General features: G+C 33.7%; 1 protein-coding gene across 1 annotated transcript in view; it reads left to right on the top strand.

Annotated features, from left to right (window-relative positions):
• The first annotated feature begins 7739 nt into the window (after positions 1–7739).
• LOC138189991 (protein fem-1 homolog CG6966) overlaps positions 7740–19808 on the top strand; it is a 39922-nt gene continuing 27853 nt past the window's right edge. Inside the window, exon 1 of the mRNA XM_069132370.1 lies at positions 7740–8231. Coding sequence (XP_068988471.1) covers positions 8160–8231 — 72 coding nt within the window. The 5' untranslated portion in view covers positions 7740–8159. The remainder of the gene's footprint in view (positions 8232–19808) is intronic.

Genomic DNA, 19808 nt, shown 5'->3' with positions numbered 1-19808 from the left:
ATATTTTGCATAAGAAACAAAGCAACTTAATTTCATATAATTCTTCTACTAACTTTTAACACGTGTTTACGCGTGTTTTTATTTCGTAATGTATGCAATCAATATGTAACGGATATCGTACTAGATCTTTTAATTCATAGAAATATCCGGCTTTTCTGTTACATTTTCGCCCTTTGTCACGATTGCTCGACACATAATTCCTCACTTTAAAAAAATCTTTATCGACACCCCTGCTTTCGGTTATCTCACTCGCACTCGGTACTAGTATCCTCCCAGTTGCCATCCTCCTCGCACACACACAGTAGATGCGACATATCGTGCGATCTCTGTCGCGCCTCGGTGTTTCTTGATCTTCTACCTCTTCCCGCCATTTTGTGTCTCACTTATTCGTTCCATCCCCAAACTTTCGACCTCTGTCTTACAGGTGCACCGCATCATCGCTATCGTTGTTTCGCTCGCACCTATCTTTTGTCATACATATGTCTCTCGCGTTCCGTCTCTATTCATCTTCTTCACCCTCTCGTTTTCGGCTCGTCTCACTTTTAACCGTGTATACCGCGATCGTCGCGTCTGCGTTCCTTCAGCCACCGGTAGAACAACAGAGACCACCTCTCTGTGCTTGTCCTGCTTACACTTAACTGCAACGAGGCGCAGAAGGAGGAGTACCGGAACCAAGTGCCGAACGTTGCTTGTGTGTCGCGTGTACGGAGTGTCGGCAGCGCGCATAGGACAAAGACAGAGTGAGTCAAAGTGCTAGAGCCGGACAACACGAGTCAACCGGCAATGTAAGGAGAGACCTTTAGGTGGGTGCAAGTGGCGTGATAGTGTAGGTGATATTCCAAGCGTAGCTGAGAGCGTGTGTGTGCTCATCATATTACACACTGCTCATACATCGTGTCTGCTGCACTTTGAGGGCGCGAGGAGATGAATCCTCGATTCGGTTAAACGCCCGCCAACTGGGGATGTTCTAAATCAGGCTGTCTACCTGCGACTCGGCTTTCTGAAATTCCAATACCCATATTCCTCTCTCTCATCGCGCAGAATACGAAACAGTTTGTAGATGAAACACATATAATCGTAAGAATCGTGCTCGTCACAGTTAACAAGAATCTGTATGCAGATGGCGGGAATAGAGGAAAGATTCGAAACGTCGTGATATATTTTTATTAACGAGAGAATGTGGGAGTGAAAGAGAGAGAGAGAGAGAGAGAGAGAGAGAAAGACAGACGGAGTCGTAATATTAACACATCAATGACAATATGAAAATGCATTTAGCACACCTTTACGCGAGCGTTATTCTGTTTATTGACACATCAATTTCAAGAATGTAATAACCGTAAAACGTTTAGCCTCGGTAATATATAGCGGATAAATGAAATATCACGTGATTAAACGCCGACTGAAATTGCTGTTACTCCGCCCTTTGGAATCTGCTGCATTTATTGTATCGATTCGCGTACTTCGAGGAGGAAAATTATGTTATATCCACGATAGCAGTTATAAAGCGGTGAGCGCGGGTGCGATGGTGGAGGTGCAGCCAGGAGGCGAGTAAACAGCCGAAGAAAACTTTGTGGGCGGATTAGCATGGTAGGTGTCGGTGGGATATCATAAAACTAGTTTGAGAAGCACAAGGCACACCCTCCGCTGTACCGAAGGATTTCATTCCATAGGATTTCATTCAGTCCACATTGCTACGGTAGACAGACATTTTTCGAAGAGAACTCCGACAAAGCGCTTTGAAAGGACGGATTAAAAGAGAGAAAAGTTCTCTGTTACTTCGATTTTCTTTAATATGACTTTGCTCGCCATAATTTCGGAGCTCGAACTCATCCAATTAAGACCAACGAACGATTTTTATTGCGACAGCTTGTTCGATAGCTCGGACTGTAAAGAAACAGTACTTGAACATTTGGTTAATTTACCTGTAGAACTTTTTGTCTCACTACTTGACATGTATATATTTTAAGCGTAATTATATGTTCTATTACAAATATATAGAGTAATTAAGAAAGACAGAAACGTTATAATTTATAATCAATCAGATTTTATTATTATTAAAGAATTAATAAGTGTGTTATTTGGAATAACTAAACTTGCAAACGATGTAATTAGTCCATACAATGTGGTATACGATCTATACAATATATGTCAAAACTTTTTCCAGTTTTTGCTTCTAAGAATTCTAGCACCCTTCCCAAGTCTGTGCAGAACAATCACTACGTGATATATACGCGAAATACTTATGGATAGTAACTTTTCTTTACAATTGTTTTCTATAAGGGATTATTTAATACTTTGTAACAGAATTTATGACAGAGCTACCTATCTACATTTAAATTGTCTTTTTACTCTAAAACGAGTATTCGGATATTTTTTGATAAACGAAAGTTAAAGAGTAATATTACAAAATAGATAATAGTAATATATATGAAAATTATATTATACAGAAATTAGTTGTTGTTAGTTCAAAAATGACGAAGTATACTCTGGCATTCAAGTCTGTCCATTTCTCGTTAAGTTAACCACGTACGAAAGCAACACGACACATATATGCTCATTTACTTATTCCTATTCGACTGTCAGTGTCGTCGCAGTAGTATCCACGAGTGTGTTATGCGCGCTGAGCACACAGTAAACGCAGATGTACATATACAATGTCTTTCCCTCCATCTTTCTCTCTCTCTCACCCTCTTTCATTCCCACCTTTGGTGCATTGTGCTTCGGTTCTCGATCCCTCTTCCGAGCCCTTACCGCAAGCCGCAGCCCACTACACTTTTGCACGAACACGCGCGCGTTCATTATCAACGTACAACGTCGTATAACCATATTTACGTAGCGCCGGTGGTCACCCACACGGTCGCAACGTGCAATGAGGTTGCAAAGAAACGACTTGTGCACAGAAACGAAATGCTATTTGTCGGTATACACAAGAAACATGTGAAAGAGGAAGAGAGATAAATAAAGTCAGAGTAAGGGATGAAACGAGACAGAGAAAGGCCATAAATGCAATTGGAAACCTTTAGCTGATATATTCGCGGAACTTCCCGTGCCGTTTTGTAGTCAGAAAGGAAACAATGCGTTTCTTAAAATAATAAGTTGTGCCTTGCTCGCCTGTACGATTTCGTTTTACCGATACCTAAGTACGTTGTGAATGAAATGGTGGGGACTGCGTGATTTCCTACTCCGTTTCCACCGGTATTCTTGTGATAATTACGACCAATGATTAATCGTTTATTTAAACTAGCTAACAAGCTAACTCGAAAGCTCGCGTTTCTTTCTTTGTTCCTCTCTCTCTCTCTCTCTCTCTCTCTCTCTCTCTCTCTCTCTCCCTCTCTCTCTCTCTCTCACTGTCGTTCACCAAACATCTACATAATTCCCTCTTAAATTACGTGACAGAGAAAACAACGGAGTATATAAGTAAACGTCTTTGCGTACGCACACGAAATTACTGGTTTCTTATCGCGTGACTAATAACGGAAGAAACGACGGATGTTGGAGACCATCGTAATTTCACTAGTAATTGGATCAAATACGTTGTATTACAGTTGAAAGTCGATGTCAAGAAAATCGATATGTCTTTTGTATCGCGATATACAACTGGGGCGCATGCGACGATGTATCAAAGCAGAGCAACAACATAAGACGATATTATGTTGATGTGAGGATAGAACAATGGAGCGTGTCTCTAGGATATTTTAAATATAAAACTGTCGTATTTTTGCTGGAAGCATCGTTGGCACAAGTCGCCTTAAGTTGCTTCCCTAAAGAGTACTACCGTTCTTAAAGTATACCACGCTGGAATCATCTACTACCGGCGTCGTAAAAGGGTCTATATATCTAACTTGCACCACTCCGGTGAACACGAACCTCTGAAAACCTGTAAAACACGCGAACCGTCCGGATAATCATTCTTCCTACGGGGAACGACTCGCTCCTGAGCTACGTCTCTCGTCAAAGATAAAAAAAGGAACTGGTTAATGGGATAGGACGGTCTTATCTTGAGTGTTTGAAACGTTCGCGATATCGTATTTTCACAGTGCCGACTACGTTCGCTCAATATTCGTATGGTAATTAAGTAGCAGAGGGATTCCTTTATCATGTCTCGTTTATATGCGTTATCAATGTACAAACGTTACAGAATTCTTCAACTACTTTCTCCCAATAACTTATTAACCATGTTTCTTAACAATACTTCTACTCGTTTTATAACGATGGAAACGGAAACCAAACTTTGAACGTAATACTTCCCTTTCTCGATTCGATCTAAATCGCGGTAAGCAGGCCAGCTTAAAGCCTTTGTATCGTACGTTCAGATCGAATATGTACTTATTTTCTTTTATGATGGATTTATCATTGCTTATGTTTTAATATTCCTTGCAAGCACCAATTATGCGTGCGTTACGATTGACAAGATTGCACGCGGAATATACATATATAATTCGAATACATAATTTAAGAAGCTTTCGTCCTATCACAGTAACAAAGTTATGCTTTTCAAATAACTTCGCAGTTCTTTGGTCTGTATATCATGTCTCTCGCAATCTTACGTTTTTACCATGGCAAGACGTTGCGAACACACAACAAAGTCTTCAAAGGAAATCATAGAGTAGTTCTCTCTCGAGTTACAAAATAATGAACTTTAAGGACAAACGATATACGTCATTATAGTATATATCGTTAAACGTACATCGTTAAATACAAAAATAAGCAAAATATAAGTACGAGCGTATTCGTTAGATTAACGAATCGTGAAATGTAAACATTAAATACAGAAATAAGCAAAACAACAGAATTTTCAGAATTAAACAATCTCTCAATGTTTACATACAATCTTTTCGAAAGTGATAAACTCTCGAACCAAACTTTAAAATAGATTTTTACAATTTTCAAATATGTAATTTTCTACACTGGTAGCAAGACTATCGTTATAAGACTCATTTCTTATTCTTCCAACTGGTCTTGTCACCGAAAATGCCAGTCTTACAAAGCTCGGTGACTCTGTTTTTCATTCCTCTGGTGAAGCTTGGTGTGACAGTACCGCTTTTATTGTGTACACCTTTTTTCCAGCTGTGCCTCTTCCATATACACTCTACACAATGTGGTAAACGCGCGCACACACGCACACACACTCACGATACTCTTTCCATCTATCAGCCATCTCATTCTGTCTCTGACCCATCTACCACCCACGTGCCCTTTTCTGTACTCATTTTTACACCGAGCTATCCTTTCGTTGTATGAACAGGCAATGCGCGAGCTGGGAAAGAAAAGAAAGCAACAAGACGAAATGCTGCCGCCTTCTCGTTTAGCTTCTCTCCATTTCGATAATTGAGGAACGTTTGGTAGCACGGCTTCGTTTTTGCGATCCCCTGAATTATGGTAATCGTACGATTCTTTAACATTAATCTCTATAGAGTGCTGTAACACTAATGAATCTCTGGTAGAATACGAAACAATGTATTTTTATATTAATTACATACATAAAGTACACTATAATTGCTAAAGAATAGAAAATACCGAAAAATCATTTTATCTTATACCATAATATTTTAGTAAGGATTTTTGAAATATATAATAACAGATTTTACAGAAATGTTCTGTATCTCAAATGCAATAGACAAATAGTAATAATCAGACTTGACTTGATTTAAAATTTCATTTTACAATGATTGTACAAGATTGTAGTACATATATTACGTGCTTTTATTATTTTACATACTGTCTCAATGAAAGATAAATCTAGGCTCGACGATTGTAATAATTCTTTTCTTTATCTTATGATATAGACTTATAAGCAAGTTTTGTATATATATATATGAGAAAATTTTACACTCACCTTACACAGAAAAATTTTCGAGCAATTCAAGGTTACAGTACAATAGACTTTACTATAACTATGTATGTAAAAGCCAAAGATGTAAACCTAAAATATGTATCGTGAATAAAATACGAAATAATACATATTTTGATTTCCCAACCTTTATATATATGATTCCTGTTCATCGTTATACATAAATGAACCTACCTATTAAAAAATATTTAAAATATGAGTTTCTTTACATATATATAAAAGTGTAAATCATATAAATTGTGTACATTTAAATGAAATCTATTTATTACGATAACTTCTATTTATAATTTTTATCATTAGTTTTACGTTTTATTCGTATGAAATTGCTCTAGAAAAAATATCGAAACTAACCTATTAACTACGTACATACATAGGACATACATTGAAATGACACAAGCAGGATGTTCGACAGTGATTTATAGTTTAGGGTTAATCGTAATTGTTCAGGAACAAATATCATCATTTTGCTAATAATATTCTCTTATAAGAAAGTCGAGGTAGTGTGCTCAAAGGCTACTGACGTAAGTCTGTCGAAAGCGTCGAGACTGGAATAAAGTAAGGCCCCCGATATCGACGAAAATATAGGACGAACTAAAACGTACTTGATGCAGGAGTGCGTCACTTCGAGGCGTTAAAATCGAGGGTGAAGTGCCGACTTAACGACTCTTTTGGCTCTCCTGTTTTACTCTTTCTCCTTTTTTTCTGAAGGTTGCAAATCGTGTTGTCTAATGCATACAAAGTAACAACTTCAGTTATCGAATTATGCAGGAAGACATATTGAAATCGAATCGTTAAAAATGTGCGCGAATAAAATATAAATAGTATGCAATTTATTAATTTTATTAAATGTTTTGCGTATTAGGAGTATAATAATAAATTTTTGGACGAAGAAAGTGATAGAGAATAAGATATTGTTTTGTATATAGGGTTCTTACATCTCGTTTTATATTTATATTAAAAATTTATATTGGTGAAAAGGTATGATTTTATGATTGACGTCACAGTTTGCATTATTTTATGATTTTTCAATGCTGGAAGATTCAATATAGTGATTACAGACTACTTATGCCTACCTAATAAAAATGTAAACACTTTGATAAATATATAAATATGAAATTGCATGCACTCAACATTTCATTTTAATGATTTTTATAAATATGACAGATATGAAAGTAATTGAATATCATTTTCACACTGAATTTTTAATTCTACATACATATATACACTCTATAATTGATTGATCAATGATCAATAAATTTCGTAACATAACCTCTATTAAAAGATATTAATAATGAATTAAAAATCATAATAAATTAAAAGTAATCAAGGTACTCTTCAGTGTTTATAAATTTGTTGAAGTCTCTTAAACAAAAAAAATGGCATTATTGTATTTGTATTTGATTATGTCAGGAAGATACAAAGTATATTATTTGACAATAAATTTTTTGCCACTATTTTAGAAACTATACTCTAAAAAATTATAATGAATACTTTATGAATTTCATTTTCTTTATTTTGCTTTTTGCAATACGTTTAAATGTAAAAAAGTGAATCTTATTTATCAACATTTTTCTCAAATCCTATATTGTGCTGTCCTCTGTTAACGAATGATCGAACTAACACATTTTAATATAGACGAATCTAGCGCATACTTATAAAGATATCGACAAAGATAGAAAAATCTTTATTCTCTGTAAATTGATATATGATAATAATGTATGTCATAAAAGATACTTAATAAATCAAGTTTCATATATCACACGTTCTAATGTACGATAGATCATTTTAAATATGACTGAGCTCAAATATATTAAACTAAAGTAAGAAAGAAAGAGAGATGGAAATAGCCAACAGCTGACACTAACACGATTGATTCAGCGTAGTTGGTAGCTCGCATTCAGTTGTTGACGAACTGTCGAAGTGAAAGTACAGGTATCGCCATCTGATGAGCAAACTAGACGAGCGTTCGCAAAACGACCGAAACAAGACACTTGAAGAGAGGAATTGATCCAATGCTTGTGTTGTATGCGCGCGTGCGTATCTAACTGTAAAACTGTTCTCGCGAAGTGAGAAGCAATAGCGGTGACCGTGTATCTTTCGGGGTCTATTTCATTCGTCTGTTATTCTCGCCGTGAGATAGATCATTGTTCCGCATATTCGTTAAAAGATATCGCAAGTGACGAACGGGAAAAGACTATTCAACGCATTTACCGTGTTTTCGAACAAAGAGATACGTCAGTCGCTACCGAGGCGAAAGAACTACGACACGAGGATCGAATAGTGTTTTCGTATTCAACGGGATTATATTATGTATGTGAAAATGGATGTTAAAAAGGTCATGTACACCGTTGTGAGAGAAGGCAAATTGGCACGCTTGAAGGTAAGGTTTTAACAGATTTTCGATATATGGAAATTTTATCTTGTGCCATAGTCACATTTTACAGTCCGCTTCGTCGTATATGCATGTTCGTCCAAAGGGAATGTTTTTTTCTTTAAGTTTCGTAAAAATATCACACTATTTTTATTATAAATAATCGTGCTTATAAATAAATTCGAACTACAAGTACGTGGATATATATTGATGTAACAAACATTTTACTGGCTAGTAGCGAATAATTACGCTAATTAAATACTAATGCCTTATTTGAGAAGATATATTTTTGTACGAGAATGCGTCTATAGATTTCTTACTAAATTTGTATAAAAATATCTTAAAAATTGTATTGTTTGTGCATCTTTCTAAGAGTGAGATATATTTTATATATTATCTACGATCTTGATGTTTCGAAGAAGTGAAGTTTATAGTAACCAAAAATAATTAAATCTGTGTTGCATCTATAGATTTCAAATTGTAATTCTTGTTTCTTAATTTTCTAATTATGCAAGCCAACATTTTTATGTAAAAACTTTTTGTAATTTACATTCTCGTAAAATGATTTATTAGGATTCATCTCAGAAAACCCCTAACACAAAATGAACGAATTTCCGTATAAATCGTCCGACGGTTTAGTTAACCTCAAAATCAGTGAATTCTATATAGAATAATTTACCCTTATTTCACTTCATTATACTCAAGACATATACTTTCATATAATACGTATAATAGACGATCTTATTGATAAACAAAACATTTTATTTCGGTACATCGTCTAATAATACTTAAGATACTTATATATGTTAATACTTAACAAAGTTCATGTAATTTATTCGAATTTCTAGATACATAACTAAGAAATTAATGAATTATCATTACTTTATGTCGAATACTTTCATGTTGAATTTAATTTCTTTTAAGTACAAATAACCATAGTCGCATTTGAGCGGCGAAAGGAATTTTTGTCGAATATTTTCTCGCCCCTAAAATAAATCTAGCGAGCTGAGTATGCTCTTTCTTTTTCGTTTTCCTCACGTTTTTACGTGGCCACGCACGCTTATTCGAAATAGCAACGCGCTGTTTTAATGACATCTCGTGTGCGTGCGACCGCATACATACGTGTTATGAAACTTCGAATGTGGTTGGCCTTCTACCAATTCGTGGCGTTCTCATCTTACTCGGTGACTGGCGCGCAGGACACGCAACGCGATAACAAGCAAAAAAGAAAAAAAGAAAGGGAGAAAAATCAAATTCACCACCTTTTTGTACGTAAACTTATTACAATCAAGAGAAAGAATCTTCAACTCTTTTTATTTCACATTTATCGTAGTATATGAACAAGTTAAATGGTGTACAAATAAGTTAACCCTTTTCTAGGAACATTAAATAAACTCAGTGTACTTTTATGTGCGATTGTGACGAGCGATTTCAGGTTAATCGCGTTTACAGCACATTCTGAATATTTAAGAACTTTCATCTAGATCGATAATCTTACAAAGTGCAAAGAAGACCCGAATATACTAAGCATAACGGACCCAAAATTTGGAAACCTGCGTCCAGGTCGACAACTGTACAAAGCACAAAGAAAACCCGAATATACTGGGTACAACAGATTCAAAACGTTGTCGCAAGGGAGGAGACCTAGGTTATGGAACACTTAGGTATTGACATTTTCTTTTTCCTGAGCCGATGGTAAAAAAGATCAAGGGATCTTTCCAGATATTCGGATTTTGTTGCTTTACCGTTATTCGTAGAAATGCAAAGAACAGCGAAAAGTTTGAACATCTAAAATAGTCCAAACTTAAATTTATTGCATTAGCTTCTATGAATAACGATAGAATAAATCCGAAAACCTGGAAAGGACCTTTGACTTTCATTAACCTCGGCTAAGGAAAGAGAAAGTGTGAATACTTAAGTGTTCCATAACTTAGATCTTCTCCCCTGCAATATCATGGGCTAGCAAGTAACATTTGTTTGTGTTAGAACAATTTGCATGTCTGCTAGGTAAAGAATAGTTGAATTCAAAAAAAGAAACAACTTAACAAAACGCGTAAATGTGCTCAATCTCAGTTTCATGGATTATTATCAGAACTAAAAGGGACAGTAAAGGGAATAGCTAGTGGACTATCATTATCGGAATCATTCGGTTATCAGATTCCTCTGATTCTGTTCTCTCACGTGTTTGCATAAACGGAGTTCTATCGTGACCGTATCTCAAGTAGGAAATAGCCACGACAAGCAGCAGTTATATTTAGTAGGTTGAGACATCCATAGACGCTAATGGGGAAGCCTGCTTGGTTAGGTTTCCGTGCGTATTACTTACGTGCTTTTGTACGTGTGTATATATCTACTCTCACTGTAACGCATCGAAAATACATAAGAGTAAAATTGAAACGTGGGAGGGAATGAGTTCGGTAAGAAAAAGGCTAGCGTTGTCATCTATATGGTTTTGTTGATGTTATTGAAAATCACGAATGAAAAAGTATTTTTTGTTTTAATAGAAATATCAACCCCGTTCCTTTAACGTGATAGGAAAAAAATCATTCAGATATAAAATAAAAGCCGCTACGTTGTTATACATAAATGAAATTTATATACTGACGTATTTATTCGTTTGATATGAACCGTGTTCATTCGTTTCAAATATGTCTTCTTGCTGTTCCATATTTCTTGTATTTTTTAGTTTACGTTTGCTTTAAAGCTTATCCAATTTCGTACTGTAATTTACACCGAATTTACACTGTTCACATTGGAGGACCACTGCGGATGGAACTGGGATGAAAGCAACGTCTTTCGGTGAATCATCCATAGTGAAACAGTGTAAATTCGGCTTTACTTCCTACTTGTCTAAACTACTCGCCTTGTCTGAACCAGCCTATAGAGTTGCAGCTACTAAAATGTCATGTTGTCATGTCAACTTGCAATTGTTTCTTTCTTCGATAGGTAATTAGTGTAATTGTAGAATATTGTAAGTAATAATTTATAATTGTCTCCGACAATTTATCACTCACTTTTTCAAAGATCAGTGGATTTTTATTCAATAGATCAATAGCAATATTTTATTCATAATTCCAGTTCCTAATTAATTCTCTTAATTTTAATAAATTTAGCGTATATATTATTTTAATTGGTTTCGGCGGCAAGGTTCTGAAAGACACGCAGTCGATTAAAATATACAGATCGTAGAATTGATTAGCCACACGGATATCGATAATTTGTGGAAGGCCATAATTACATATTTGGAATGAAAATTCTTGATAGAGGTCAATGTCGGCATATTGATCAGGCTTGAAAATTTAAATGCTATTCAACGTATAATTTAGTGAGGTTAATACGGTAGTTATTGCGGCTACATTGTTATAGTGCTCGTGTTAACACATCGCGTACATTATTCCTGCCTGTCTAGTGCCAAACTCATTCGATCTGGTTTCGAACCAGCAATCAATTTACTTTGCACAATAATGTTTGCTCTTGATACACGAATGGTTTGAACGTCAGCTTCCAATTAGATATTAAAATTTATCTCTTTCTAATTCTTCTATATTTATCTGATAGGTTTGCAAATCAACATTTTATGTTTATTAATATTTGGTTTAGTTCTGGTTTTCTTACTGTATAATAAGATTGTTAAAAGGTTTGGTAAAGTAACACGGTTGTTACCTTCTGGAATATACATAATAAATTATTTCCTTAATATTGAGAAGAAGATTTATATGGATCTGTGGAATTTTGTTATAATTTTAGGTTTATAAGAAGGTGTCAAAATACTAATCATGAAATATCGTGAATTTAATGTTGCAAACTTTGCTAAATTTAGATTATGTATTTGTTTTGGATTGTGTTCCAACATATTTGGCTACAGTACTACGCAGAAACACAGGCGTAGGCGATAAATGGTGTATTTGCCGTGAATATTTAGAAACCAAGCGGATGCAGCTGTCATTTGATTTCTTCCAACCGACTACATATCATCGATCGTGATTGTCTAAAGCTTCACATAAATTGAACAATGGTATCCACAAATACCTACGTTCAACGTGTATTTTATCACGCCATTTCCCTATTATATTTCCCTACAATGTTTCATTTTCATAACACTTCGATCGAAATGTTTTAGAGGTTTCCTATTATTCGTTATTCGTAAATAATTAATTAAATGCAACAAATTTAATTAGTCAAAATAATGCTGGGAAATGAGATGGAGAAAGTCAGAATATCTTTTTCCGCAGTATATTCGTTATTAAAGTTTCCAAAGAAATAACTTGCTTAATTAAATAAATATTTTATTCATAATATTATTTTTTATGACACTGATAAAGTAATTAAGTGTATTTAAAAATCAATGTTATAATTATAATATTCATGTTTCTCAGAAAAATGTAACAAATTTATTTTATTCAAAAAGCAAAAAGTGGTCCAAAAATTTGGATGTGAACGTACAATACGACGACCATAAGCTGTTTTTGCGTGAAACGTGCAAATAACAATATGGGTTTCATGTAAATCCGTATCAATGTCTATGTGTTTTGATCGAAAATTAAATAGCAAATCGATCATTAAATCAACTCTTTATTAGTTACGAGGCGTTTAATTTCACAGAATTGAAATGTTGCGATGTAATAAGCCGATTCGTGGATGAAAGAAATCTTTGACCTTTCGGTTATACTGGATTCTCGATAAAACATTTCTGTGTTTCTATTCAAATTTTCATCGGAGTAATGCCAGTTGTTGACATTTATTAATGTTTTCACAGAAATAAAGTTACGAACAAGTCGTTTTCTCTTTCCTTTGATTACAGCTTCACGTTTATCCCTTTTGTAGCCTTTTTCTTATACTACGACAAATTGTCAAAAAATGAAACGTATCGTCACTGATACGTAAAAATTTCCAGGCAGATTTTTTCTGTATTGATCGATAATTTGAAATTTTATTCCAAATAGTAATAATTATAGATATTTGGAAAGCGATACTTCAAAGAATTTTTTTTTATAACAGTGTCCATTTGGCGTACTATTCTCTTTTGGTTTTAATATTTTAATATCAATAAATATCGCTATTAAAATTCTTTTGATATCGCGTATCCATGTTATTACCTAAACTTCTTGTGGATATCGCTTTTGAAACACGAAGTGAGAAATTTATCTGAAAATATTTATATCGCTGTACGTTTTACGCCAGTAGATACTATATATCTATTTCGTTTAAAATCAAAAGAATTTTAATGCTTTTTTATAGAATTCTAAATATACAGAGTGGTTGGTAACTGGTGGTACAAGCGGAAAGGGGGTGATTCTACGCGAAAAAAGAAGTCGAAAATATAGAATAAAAACTTTTCGTTTGAGGCTTTGTTTTCGAGAAAATCGACTTTGAATTTTCGCTCGGTACGCGTGCGGTACGTTATAAGGGATCTCACTGTAGATCGTTGTCTCGATGGGAAAATTAAAAAAAAAAAATTTTTATTCTATATTTTCGACTTCTTTTTTCGCGTAGAATCACCCCCTTGCCGCTTGTACCACCAGTTACCAACCACCCTATATAAAAATGTGTGTGTACGCACGTGAGTGCGCGCGCGCGCGTGAGAGATTGAATGAAAAAATCTACTGCAGCACGCGTTCAATCTTCGGTTGGGTTAGGTTTGGTTTGGTTGACTCATCGGTGGGTCATAAGCTGTGTTTCTAACGGACGACGAGGTTCACTGCTTGTTACAATAATAGAAAACATATACTAGAAGTAGTATCACACGAAATACTATAGACAAATGCTATAATAGATAGGATCACAGCACTCTTAAAGTTGTTAGAAAATAATCAAAAGCGCTTAATACGATTCTTTGATTAAAATGTGATGAGCCACGCTTAATTGCACAACGAGTACAACAACACGGCTTTCCCGTTTTTCACGCGTTTTTTTCCTTTCCTTGAAGATTACCCGTAATTGCATTGTCGCGTTACGTAATCGTTAGTTATCATCGAAACCTTAGGTCAGATAGCTTGTTTTGTGTTGAATATGCCTTGAAAAGAATATTTTGCAATCTCGATTACAAAATGAAAATTTTACACTGATATGTAATATTTAGAAGCATTTACTTCCTAAGTTATTACGAACGAATTAATTTATGATATAATTATTAGGTTGTGAATGTTTATGCGTTCCTGAGGAATTTGAATATCGAAGTATTCGAAGTAAAGTACTCTTCGTAACTTTTAATTTTCTTTGTTGATTATGTTGGTTGTCGTCTATATGTTTGCAGCTATTTTTACTATATCGATTTCCGTAAAAATTTACGTAAAACGCGAAATTTAGTGTAACGTATGAGCTCAGTTTGTCATGAATTAATAATTGCCATGAAAGTGAAATATAATGCTATAAAAGCTGTAAGAGAAATAAAATCGACATTAATTGAACTATATAAAGGTAATTGGTTTAAGTATATTTAAAGCTGACGTTACAGTTAATTGTAAGGGAAAAATAAATCGGTAATATCGAGACATGAAAATATATTGCCTTGAGTTTCATCTTCTAATAACTCATTGGCCATGAGTCAACCCACGTAAAACTAAAATCCAAAATTTCTTAGTCAGTGTTCTTCACACACAGTGAATGAATGTTAGTCGAGTTCAAATTACGCAACGCGGTCAAACTGTCGAACTAGCACATTTTATGTCAGTTTCTCGCGTGGTGGGAAATTACATAACTTCAATTCTTGTGATTCAAGGCTGACACCAATTTTCACTACGCTCAGGATCTTGATTTCACGAAGACCTCTTGACCGATTGCTGCTACAGCGGTAATTACGTTGAAATCACAATCGCGATCGTAGAACGGCGAACGTAGAAACCGGCTCGTTTTACCTCGAATAAAATATTCAGGGGTATTCAGTCGAGATTGCATGTGGAAAAATAGACGACCATGTTGATGCTTCTGTCGCTAAAAATATGTAGATATACAGCACGTTTGTCTGTTGTTGCAAGTTTGCTACGTTAATTCAAGGATAAAACTGACATAGTGTTCTTCTGAAAAAAGCAAAATGATTTTTTATATTTTGCACGATCCAGAGGGATGTTTAGAACGATAATTTTAGAAATTGCAGAGTTGCAGCAACAAAGACGCAACACCGATATTTAATTTACTTAATTTATATTACATTTATTTTTATTTATCCAAAAATGCAAAATTTTATTGCAAACGAATATTATTTGACTATGAATTTATAGCACGTTACAATGTTACCATTACCGTATCATGTTAACATGATAATGATACGAACACCTGCATGTGATACATTAATAAACTAGAAAAAGTTAATGAATTTGGCTTTTGACCGGCTCGTTTGATTTTTTTTCTTCTAAGAAAACGAAAGATACTCTAACGTCTCTAATTCAGTGGAATTTAATTTTTTAAATAAATTGTTCGTCATATTGCATAATTGTTGCAAGTGTATCCTTAGTTGTACCATACGAGAACTGTAGCCAATTAAATGCGAAGTTGTGAAACGTAAATAAAAATTGTTTTCGTGGAAACGTTTAATTTTCACTCGCGCTTCAGTTAATTCGATATCATATCATAAAAAGATTAATTTAGATATTTATTTTCGTTGAGTCACGTTTGTTTCGTGACTTGACTTCTGTTCTTTTCCTTCTTCGTCGTAGATTGCCAGATATTATGAATAAGCTTAATTAAAATATATATAGCTATTTGTCGTAACGCGATAATTATTAAATATTACGTTCCTGTTACTGACATAATTTATGGTGTAATTTATCTTTGAATTACTCCTACTTGTACTTATGGATACATGAATATTTATAATCAGACTACAAACGATAGTTAATTAGGACAGTTTCGCGACTTTATTCTAATAAGTTTAGTAAAAACTAATTTTCTACTCCTATTAAAAATACACGTGTCAAATCAGTACTAGATCTAGTCTTTCTTCGTGCCATTCGTATTTTAAAATAATTTTTTGAATATTCCAAGCGTGTATTCAAGAGCAGGTCTGATAAATTTATTAAATCTAGATATATTCTTTAATTAGAATTATGTATATGTTAAGATTGAAGTGTTAAAAAACGAACGTATTATAGCTGATATCAAATGCAGAAATCTACAACCACGTTATATTTAGACGAAATTTATGAACATTTCCAATGAAGAAATCGTTAATGTTGGCTAGCTGCCTCGAACTATTCACGGTCACAATAAGAATTGCTTTTCTCTTCGACTGCTTGTAGCCACGACAATCGAATCAAATTTAATTGAAACATCGCTTCAAAAAAAAAAAAAAAAAATATTCAAGGAGCTTGCCTAAAAAATATATAATCGATAAATAATTGGCCGTTGAATCGAGTATTCTATTGTAAAACGAGAAATAAATTATACCGCGTATCCCACTTTTCCCAAACAAGATTAAAATCAGGATAAGATAAGAAAACATATAAAAACAGATATCGACCTAGTATCGTAACTGTAACTTTGTCAATTACCAATCTGATTCGTAGATAGACCGTTGCAAAATGCATAGCAAAGACAACTCATTGAAATTCACTTAGATCGAGAATTGTTCGGTCGCGAAATAGGTTAAGATCGCAATGAACGGTAACCATTCAGCGAATTCCCGTTGCAAGGTTATGTTTTCTTCGTCTTCAGCGCCGCTTTCGAAACACATTTCATACGGATGCGAATCACCTCAGCAGCGGACAAGACAGTATAAAATCTAGGTTAGGATTGTACACATGTGTAACGCCTAAACGTTCCAATTACCGAAATAACTTTCAGTTACGACACAAAAATACGTTTTCTTCCTCGATGCCGCGATCTTTACGTTTTTCCTCGCCACATTTTTACGAAGAATCTCGAGCAACATCTTGTTGCCTTCGGATCGATTATTCGACGATAAAACGTATACGAATTTATTTACGTTGATACTAATTCAGCTGAGCTACGGTTGCTGGATTTTTGCACGCCGATATCATTTTTCCCTCACGAAACGAAAAAGCTTATCCGGGTATCGTATTTATCGGGAAAATCTTTTAAAGAAAAAGAAAATTAATTGTACAACGTATTACAGACTTTAATAAGTATGTAGTAATTTTTCACAACCTATTTTCATATCTAAGATATTTTTTAATAATATTTTTGACAATGACCCCAGAAAAACGCAACAGCATTAATCTCTTGTAAGGCATTGTAAAAAATATATAACGTTTATTAAAAATCCACTAAATTGTTTAGAATTATTTATCGCATGAATTGTTTATGTACTTGTACTGGGATTGCGTATTATTGGAAAAAATTTTGTTTGATCGTCAGTCGCTTTGTATCTACCAGATGCCTCACCTAATGATATTTAAATTAGTTTCATATTTCAGCTCAGAACATGCATAAATACATCATAAATTATTGCTACAATATTTTTTTGCATTTTGTTATAATGAAGATTTATGTTCTTTTCATTTCTCCATAATTCATTCGAGTTTATAATATGTAATCCTTATCTAATCAAACGGATGTTGATAGTAACGTGTAAGTAGCATTGTGTACGAGATTATTGTCTGTCGTGTAATTAAGAAGATACAATTTGTGAATTAAAGATTTTGTTCTTCTCTCGGATAAAGCTTTTACTTCGTCAGCATTTACTACGTGAAAAAAGATAAATTTGTATGTATTTTACTTCAGAAATTTTCATTAGAAAAAATTTCTTTCCCGAAGTACCATAAGTCTAGATTAGATAGTAACTATTATCATCGTGTTGTTGGACTTTATGCCTGTTTATTGATTGGATAGTGTAAAATCTATAACAGACTCTATAAATAGAACAGCATTATAGCCAATATCTAGATATCTATTTCGAATTGAACATGCACGTGCCTATATAACTGCTGATAGTCATTGAATATATTTTTGTTTCAAATCAATGAAACATCAATGTCAATCGTTGTAATAGACTTAATCGATGAGGCAAAGTCTCGGATTGATCTAGCCCGATATGTTAATATCTCTATTCTTGTCTCTTATTTTTTAATTATACAAATGTTCAGAATATTCTATACGAAGTTATTTACAGATCGTTTTATACTTAATTGGAGATAAAGTTGAGAGAAATGAGTAATAATAAAAGTAAGTTAATCGTATTGTATATAGTGCGTTATATGTAGATTAAGAAACGAACTAGACATTGATTAATTGCGGTTATAGGAATTATTTGTCGAGATGCTTTCATAGAGATAGAAGATTATTACTCAGGGCTTAGGGATTATTGCTTAGTTACTTTGGCTTATAATACATAAGATACAGCACACTTTCATTGCACAGATAATCGCGTCGCATTTCAAATATTAATTTTTATTCGCCTCGAGTAATAACAAATTACTGAGCGCAACATTATCAATTATTAAACTAATATAAATTATCTTAAACACAGAGTTTTTACCGTACCATAATTTATATCGCTGTAATAAAATACTTGAAGCATCTGCTGTCCGTTTGATTTATTTATACTCATATTAAGTGTTATCTATTCAAATATTCGAGATTCTTCCCAACTCATGATCATCCTTTGATATATCCATAATTTTTCATTCTTTGGTAATATCTTCGAGATCTGTTCATATCTTGAAAGTTAGTAAGATATAGTAAATCCATTTCTCCTTTATTAAGTATATAAGTATACGAACACATCTTAAATATGAAATCATTTTTTATACTTCTTATATATATTTATGTTAAATGAGTCTGTTAATAGGTATCAGAGAATAAATGGTGTTTTAAAAATAGTAAAATTTAATATAAAATAAGGATTAAAATAGTATTTATATCTACTTATTTATATTAACTAAATAAAAATTCTTCTTATATTTATATTAAATGAGTCTCTTAATAGGTATCAGAGAATAAATGGTGTTTTAAAAATAGTAAAATTTAATATAAAATAAGGATTAAAATATTATTTATATTTACTTATTTATATTAACTAAATAAAAATTCTTCTTATATTTACGTTAAATGAGTCTGTTAATAGGTATCAGAGAATAAATGGTGTTTTAAAAATAGTAAAATTTAATATAAAATAAGGATTAAAATAGTATTTATATCTACTTATTTATGTTATGTTTATCTTAGAATAGAAAGAGGAAATGCCTGGATGAATGTATAATAGAAATATATTTAAGTATAAGTACAGTGTATGATAGTCCAGATCCGCACGCTGGTGTCACTTAAAATTCGTGATAAAAAAAGAAGTACCTGAGCAATAGCTTAACTTGTCCTTTTATATTTTTGTATGCTTTTATTCGCAAAAGTAATTAAATACAGCGAAGTTAAAATAGTTGTTCAAAGCACGGCCAAGACTATACCCAAGACTAGTCTCGTGGTCGAATGCTTGCAGTTTTTATATGTTGAGTTTGTAGAAGTTGAGGGGCAAGGAGAGGATCCTGATTGCCCTACGTAATGGGAAAAATTTAGTGTTGGGCCATGTTCAAAGGTCAGGTCAAAGCCTAACGGTTCATCGTCAGGTAGTGTGGAATGAGGTGGATTTGGGTATGGTCGTTGTCACACTGGTAGCGTTACTTTATAATAGAGCTCCGA

The sequence above is a fragment of the Bombus flavifrons genome, chromosome 2 (assembly GCF_040668555.2).
Source record: "Bombus flavifrons isolate JBK064 chromosome 2, iyBomFlav1_principal, whole genome shotgun sequence".
NCBI lineage: Eukaryota > Metazoa > Arthropoda > Insecta > Hymenoptera > Apidae > Bombus > Bombus flavifrons.
The sequence above is the reverse complement of the archived record's forward strand: the minus strand, read 5'-3'. Positions and strand labels throughout refer to the sequence as shown.